This window comes from Oncorhynchus masou, chromosome 12 (genome assembly GCF_036934945.1).
Source record: "Oncorhynchus masou masou isolate Uvic2021 chromosome 12, UVic_Omas_1.1, whole genome shotgun sequence".
Lineage (NCBI taxonomy): Eukaryota > Metazoa > Chordata > Actinopteri > Salmoniformes > Salmonidae > Oncorhynchus > Oncorhynchus masou.
This window is the reverse complement of record NC_088223.1, coordinates 85,798,617-85,806,651: the sequence shown is the minus strand read 5'-3', so window position 1 is coordinate 85,806,651 and position 8,035 is coordinate 85,798,617. Positions and strand designations below refer to the sequence as shown.

Genomic DNA, 8,035 nt, shown 5'->3' with positions numbered 1-8,035 from the left:
TGTGCCCTTGAACACGTCCTTACAAACAATTACAATTTGGTGGTGCTAAAGTGAAGGTGAGGTTGTCATTGAAATCTGTGCTAATGTAGTGGAGACGTTTAACCTTTGACAGCATTGAATACACAAGTTGGGAGCTGAACGCTATCCGTGGGGGAAGGGCAGACAGTAGGTTGTTAAAAGGGAAATTCACACTCATTTTCCTTCTTGTGGTTTCGGTACAAATCAACAACATCCTGTTCTTTTGTGAATCATGCCTGCCATCACTCTGGTTGTGTTTCACAGTTTGGTGTCATAAACTCAAATCAAAACTGCATTTTACTGTGCAAGGACTCGACTTAATCTGCAGCAAATGGAGAAAGCAACACCCTATTATTCGTAAATGTAAATACATATAAACACAAGAGGTAAAACAACAGCAAATGCCACCATTTCGATCTTCTTTGAATCGTGATCCACAATATAGGACTACAAGTGTGTAATAATATAATACCCTATTAGTAGCCGATATGCCACGATCTAGGTTGAGCTAACAGTCATTTAGCCTACATGTTTTCAGTTTGGAGCAAAGCTTTGATTCTACATAGCATTTTACTTACATTTTTAGGCCAGGCTCTCCATATGCTAATAGTTATTTCATTTAGCTTTACCTTCTTTACACAACAATAGTTTACCATATAAAGACGAGGCATATACCTACATCAAATATTTATGTTCTTAATGTTATTATTTCCCATTGCACAATTCAAAATGGTCAATGAGGTTTACATATTCGGAAATTAGCATTCATTTTCAGGTCGGAATCATGAATGAGTGAATCGTTGAATAAAGAAGCAGCATGGTGTGAGGCCCATAGCCGGCTCATTCATGTAATCCTCTCTGACATCGCCCTGGTGACAAAAACCTCCCAATTCTTCCATTCATGAACTCTTGGTATCACGCTTGCGCAATGAAATTCGGAGTCCTCCCATTCATAAAAACGTAACCCCCGCATTTGAGCTCTGAGACGTTGTGCCCTCCCATTCACAAAAAAAACATGTCAAGGCATCTGCGCAGTACGTTCTTTACCCTCCCATTCATAAAAACCAATTTCTCCATGTAGTTGCAACATCGTATCAAAAAGACCGTGTCCTCACTGCAGTAAGCATTGAGTGGATAGTGTTCAATTATTTTTGGACTTAGTGTTTTTTCTTTACTTGGGAGAAATATCTTTGGAATATACATGCAGTCTTCGAGCTCAACAGAGAAATGCGCTGCTCGTCTGGAAAAGTAAGTTATTCTATCGGATTTATAATGACGTTTTCGACATGGGATACATAAACCCTAGTAGCCTATCACATTTTTGGTTAAACAATTTCGAATACTGGTGTGTACATCAATTTTGTGGATTGCTTGGGTGCGCTGAACATTTATTTTATTCTCTTGCAACCAAGCTGTTCCCGTATTTGTACTTTGTGTCAATATTTAACCATGGATGCTACTGTAGCAAGGTTGTGGACAAGAGAGAAGTAATAATGAGAGCAGATGAAATAAGAGAGCCTAAATGCTGATTTTTGTTTTACCTCGTTCATTTTAAAGCGTTATAAGCCGTTTATACACATCTATGTTGCGGTTAAAAACAACAGCCTAACGTAGGCTATTAGTTACGGACTCGTTGTGTCTTTGCTCTTGCTGGTGATCATTCGCATTATCGGGGCTGGTTGCGTGACGCTTCTCTGCAGCGTTTGAGCTGGCACATCATATGCATATGTCAGGTGGTTTTGTCATCTGTTCCTTTAAATAACTCTCCGTTTTAAAATAAACCGTTTGTCCAATAAAAATAAGTAGCGTTTTGGTCTAAACTGCCACCCTCCTTTCATAAACCAATATCCCACACTATAGCCACTTGCGCGTAAAAAAATATATAATTTTAAGACGCCATAGCCTATATGTTCTGGAGATTTTGCTATTGTGAATCACTTGTCGAATGAAATGTTAGCATCATGTCTCGATAAATATTTAGTCAGATTTTACGTTTATTTTCTATTTCCAATGACGTGTCGCCTCCGATTATATTGACTTAATTCACAGACGCTGAGGGGAGGGAGGAGGGAGACACTGTAACCTACCTACCTTACGGTCTCTGGATTCACTGATGACCAGGAGTATTTGCAGGTCGGAGAGACGCAGCATTTTGCTCACTATTTTCAGATTCCGTGATTATTGCTGTGGCAAATTACCTGACAATCTTATCAATATTTAACTAAAAATGTCATGCATTTCTTTATAATTTATCATGTCTGCCAGGTAGTGTGGTAGGTATGTAGTCTACCACACTACATTATAGTGTCTACTATAAAGTAACTACTAAGTAGTAACTGTTGTGCCCTGTATGACTATTGGGTCATTAAATAGGGCATGTTGGCATTTATTGGGACGAATCTTGTCCTGGAAGCAGCTCTGCAGCGTGGTCACTAGCTGGCACAGCCACGAAGTCATAATTTTAAACCTAAACTTAACCACACTGCTAACTTCATGCTTAACCTTAAATTAAATTAAGACCGACAAGCTCACTTTTGTTTTCATGATTTAAAAAAAACGAAATAGCCAATTTTGACTTCGCACCTGGCTCAAACCGCTCATCTCTGCCTCCAGGACAGGATTCATCCCAAGAAACGTCAACCTGCTTACTTGGTGCCATTATAGTCTACCTACTAATTCTGGGTTTCTTCCTTTTTAAGAGTGATGATGGGGCATGGAACTATGTCTCTTTTGGCGCACTCAGAGTAATATCCCAAAACTAGTGTCCGATTCTTGTAAAGATAGGATGGGTAAAGAAGAACATGTTATTTGTCACTATGGAGAATACTTGTAAGTTTTCTACTCACAGCATCATAGTTATGAATCATTTTTACGCTGCAAATTGACCACAAGAATTCCAAACAGATATAGAATTTGACAAAAACAGAATACTTTCAAACATTGATTACATTCGGATACGATCACACGTCTCTATTTATACGTCGGAATACTTGGGAACAGATTTTCTAAATTGAAATCACATTGAGGAAATTTCCTGGTGATTTTACAGTCTTTTATGCCCATCAAAAAAGTACATATATTTTGCTCAGAAAACTTGGGGCGGCAAATAAAATCAACAGCGAGCTGAATTTGTCCCGCATGCCGCCTATTGGTGAACCGTGCCCTACAACGTTTAAGGAGAAATGAACACCGACCAAATGCAATAAAATCAACAATGCGATTCATTACATTTTTGTCTAGTCACCAAACATAAAAAAAGCTATATCTATTTCATCAATGGTCCTTTGGTGAATGTGTTTATAGCACTTGAAGTCATGTGTTATAGTCTCATTCTGGTCTATAGGGCCCCCCTTCTTCTGAATATAATTTGGCATCAGCTTTATTTGTTATTGCATTCATGTCTTGCAATTAATGTTGACGTTGTGGTATTTTGTCTTTTGAGAAAGTGTTGAACATGAATTGGGTAAATGACATATTAATGCGCAACATAATGTGGATTTTATTGCATTTGAATACCAGGTATTATTAGAATGTTTATATATAAATATATAAATAATGTGCTTGTTAATATTCATTATAAACTGATACAGGACGTTCTCTGAATGTATCTGTCATCAGTACAATCGGTTGCTATGAGTCATTGTTGAGAATATATACTCTATGCTGACTCACGTCTTGGACAACCACTGACTAAGAGCCTTGTGTTAGATGGGTTTGTGTACAGATGTAGGTTCATCATTTGATCACTTCTTTGTTGCTGAGAATTTGCCTGCAAAGCAGGAAATGCAAACATGTAAAAATACATCTAAAGTTTGTAATTTCCACTTGATTTGCCCTAACAAAACATCTATCAACAACTACAAAAATGTCCATTAATTATAATCCACATAATAATTCACATTTCCTGTTGCTGCAGGATTATTTTCCTGCTGTAGCAAACTGCTCAAATTAAGATCCTACATCTGTAAGTAGGGTAGCCATTCCAGGAGGCTGACTGTTGTCTCTATGTTTCTGCAGGACTGCTAGATGTTGAGCTCTCTGTTTTCTGTATGAGGGACACAACCACACAGATGGAGTCGAGGGTTCCCCACCACATCCCTGGAGTGTCTTCCTCTATTATATCCCAGCCGTTGCGTATGGTTCCGTATGGAAGGCTACAGCACCCGCTCACCATCTTCCCAATCGACCAGATGAAGTCCTCTCATGTGGAAAATGACTATATTGACAGTCCCGCTGTGGTCTCCCAGCAACCCCTCAACCAGAAGGCTGTCAACAGGGGGCCCCACGAGGCACTGCTAGGGGCCCCCCACCTCCCCCAACTGGCGCGCTGCAACCCTCACAACGCCACCACACACCCCTGGATAACCTTCAGCGGGCGGCCCAGCTCCATCAGCAGCAGCAGCAGCACCTCGTCAGAGCAGAGGCTGCTGGACCACGCAGCCCCCACCCCCGTGGTGGACCACAACTCCACTGTAGTCACCACCAGGACCCCCTGCTGCGGGCCCAAGGCGCTCACCTCAAAGCCCCTGGATCTAAAAACTGCTGCCCTGGGGGCTGCAACGGTTGACAAGAAGCACATGCTGCTGTGTGAGATTTGTGGGAAGTGCCGCTGCACGGAGTGCACCCTGCCCCGGACCCTGCCCTCGTGCTGGGTGTGTAACCAGGAGTGCCTGTGCTCAGTGCAGAGCCTGGTGGACTCAGCCACCTGCATGTGCCTGGTCAAGGCCATTTTCTACCACTGCACAGAGGACGAGGATGATGAGGGATCTTGCGCCGACCGCCCGTGCTCCTGCCACCAGTCTAACTGCTGTGCGCGCTGGTCCTTCATGGCAGCCATGTCCCTGGTGCTGCCCTGTCTGGTGTGCTACCTGCCCACCATGGGCTGTGTCAAACTGTCACAGAAGTGCTATGACAAAACCAGCCGTCCGGGCTGCCGCTGCAAGAACTTCCAGCAGGCCTGTAAGAGCATGGAGGCCAAGGCTGCAGGCCAGGAGAAACAGGCCTCATGATAGTCATTGGCTGTTGCCTTATCAATACCCCCTGGATAGGACAATCCCACCAACCCCTACCCACTGGATGACTTCCAGAAAACCATGGTACTTACAAAAGGGTTTACACTTGTCCTTCTTGGTTCGAGTGATGTTATTCCACACAAGTCAGAATAGGTCTGTCTGCTCAATTGGTTGTCCTGGACAACTGCTTGCCTCAGAACCCATCTTTATAAGTATAACAGACTGGCAGATTTTGTTTCTAAAATGGCTGAAGGCACAATTCATTATCCCTCTAAACTGCTCTGAATTTCCAGCTTCATCATAGCTAGCTACTCTATGACACATTGGACCCCAGTTGTTGTTCTCTAAAAAAAAAACACACAAAAAAGAAGCCTGCTCCAAAGCAGTTTCCCTCTGTTTATGCAAACTGTTGATTTCCTTTTGGGTAGTAAAGCATACTTCAACTGAAACAGCCACCCACTCTCCCCCATATATGAAACGTTTCAGTCCCATACAAGCCTTCCTGTTGCTAGCTTGATGTTGAGCTCATTATGTCAAGGTGGAAAAGTGAAAGGTAAAGTTGTGTGTCTTTGCCCGTCTGATATGTAAGGTCATACCACAACCGAGAGAAAAATAGTGTTTAGGATTGCCTGACTTGATCACTTTCCATTTCTTTGAGGGGATTTTTTAAACCTAGCTTTTACCAATCACTTCAGAATAATTGCACGTCATGCCCTGCATGATGTGACGTAGTGGTTAACCCCAGTGCTCGACGTGGATGTGTTGTAGAAAAACCTCCTCAGGGATCGTTCCTCATCAGTAGAATTTGGTCTAGCACGTAAAAACTGCCATTAGCCTAGTTGACTTCACTTTGCACAATAGGCAAAGAACAGTTTCAAAAGGGCAAAAGGGCAATTGTGAATTATTTAGGAAGAGTAAGTTAAGAGAGGAAATGGAGGGAAAATACAGTCTTAGAAAAAAAGGTGCTATCCAGAACCTAAAAGGTTTTTTTGGCTGTCCCCAAAGGAGAAACCTTTGAAGAACCCTTTTTGGTTCAAGGTAGAAACATTTTGGGTTCCATGTAGGACCCTTTCCACAGTGGGTTCTACATGGAACCAAAGGGTTTTACGTGGAACCAAAAGGGTTCTCCCTGGGACCAAAAATAGTTATCTTATGGGGATAGCTGAAAAAACGCTTTGAAAATTTTCTGGGGTGTAGCGATTTCAGAAAGAGGTCAAGTGAAGCTGTAGCATATCTAGCCAGCCTTAGTTAAATCAAACCTGCCACTTGAACAACCTTTTTAGATGACGCAAACCCCTTATGATGTACTGAAGCACAGTATTAAGTATCAATGCTTAATGTATTTTACATTACTCTGTGAACTACTTTGAGTCCACATCGCATCAAATCAAATTTAATTGGTCGCATACACATATCTAGCAGATGTTATTGCGGGTTTAGCAAAATGCTTGTGTTCCTAGCTCCAACAGTGCAGCAATATTTAACAATACACACAAATCTAAAAGTAAAATAATGGAATTAAGAAATTCTCATAATTTTTTGCTGCAGTGTTTGAGTTTTTCGTCTGTTAGAAATATTATTTATCTTTATTTTCTCAATCTATTTTTGCGGCTTGCATGGAGTACCAATGACTTTGCCAAAGGAGTTTAGTATAGCTTGTTTAGCTGTCTTAGGGGTCATATTTGTTATACACTCGCCAAATTGTCAGAGGGCAATTGCTCTTAAAGGTGCTGTGTCCTTTTTGTATGCTTCAGTTTGGCATAAAGGGATACCATCGTTGCATAAATCTACACATTTCTGTCACGTCGGTTCTAAGGTCCCCCACTAACATTAGGGCCCGCCTCTTTTACATTTTTGTACTTGTCTTGTTGCACAAAGCAGAAAACATACAGGAAAAAACACTGTTCTTAGTCTTGAATGTATAAGGCAATATTATTTTAAAATGTTTGCAATTCAATCCAAGGGAAGGTGCCAAAATGGGGAATTATGTTCTGACTGACAAAGCCAGGGAATATTTGTTGATGTGGTGACAATATGTTATAGAAATAGACCTATGTTATAGAAATAGACCTATGTTATAGAAATAGACCTATTTTATAGAAATAGACCTATGCAGATGATATGTTGTTGTAAATAGTTTTAAATGTCCTTGAAAAACTGCATGGTACATTATAACTACAATACAAAACATAGATAGATATATAGATATATATTTTGAGGGTAAAGATTTGAGGTTGAGGGGAAGAGGGAGGGGGGAAGACAGGTCTTACTATCATAAGCACTTGATTTAGAAAAGTGTGCCCCGCAGTAAAAAATACCTATGTTTATGCTATTCATGCCTCTTTAGCGGATAGAGGCGAAGCTAATTCCCAGTTCTTCAGTGCCCCTGCAACTGTGGAATCATTGAATCCACTGAAGGAATACAATTTTGGCCTATCCGGATCAACTCATTTCCCCCTGTTTGTACTTACACAGTGTCGCAACTTTTTTTCCCTCCCAATCTGGCCGACAAATACCCTGGCCTTGATTGACAAATACCCTAACCTTGATTGACAAATACCCTGGCCTTGATTGACAAATACCCTGGCCTTAATTAACAAATACCCTGGCCTTAATTGACAAATACCCTGGCCTTAATTAACAAATACCCTGGTCTTGATTGACAAATAGCCTGGCCTTGATTAAAAAATACCCTGGCCCTGATTGACAAATACCCTGGCCTTGATTGACAAATACCCTGGCCTTGATTGACAAATTAACATTGACAAATACCCTGGCCTTGATTGACAAATTGATTGACAAATACCCTGGCCTTGATTGACAAATACTTTAATTGACAAATACCCTGGCCTTAATTAACAAATACCCTGGTCTTGATTGACAAATAGCCTGGCCTTGATTAAAAAATACCCTGGCCCTGATTAACAAATACCCTGGTCTTGATTGACAAATAGCCTGGCCTTGATTGACAAATACAGCTGCTGTCCATAAACGTGTCAAAAGCA

General features: G+C 41.1%; 1 protein-coding gene across 2 annotated transcripts; it reads left to right on the top strand.

The window, feature by feature from the left end:
• Positions 1–1,077: 1,077 nt before the first annotated feature.
• On the top strand, positions 1,078–7,780 carry LOC135550980 (protein sprouty homolog 4-like). Of its 2 annotated transcripts, XM_064982310.1 has the most exons (3): positions 1,078–1,266; positions 2,068–2,151; positions 4,036–7,780. In XM_064982310.1, exon 3 carries the CDS (start codon positions 4,068–4,070, stop codon positions 5,025–5,027), a length of 960 nt encoding a protein of 319 aa, XP_064838382.1. In that variant the 5' UTR covers positions 1,078–1,266; positions 2,068–2,151; positions 4,036–4,067; the 3' UTR covers positions 5,028–7,780. The 2 variants fall into 2 exon arrangements, with proteins under 2 accessions (XP_064838382.1, XP_064838381.1); XM_064982309.1 differs by lacking the exon at positions 2,068–2,151.
• Positions 7,781–8,035: the final 255 nt, after the last annotated feature.

What these genes read in the sequence shown, in the direction of transcription:
- LOC135550980 (XM_064982309.1), top strand. Translation starts at nt 4,068, where the DNA reads ATGAGGGACACAACCACACAGATGGAGTCGAGGGTTCCCCACCACATC.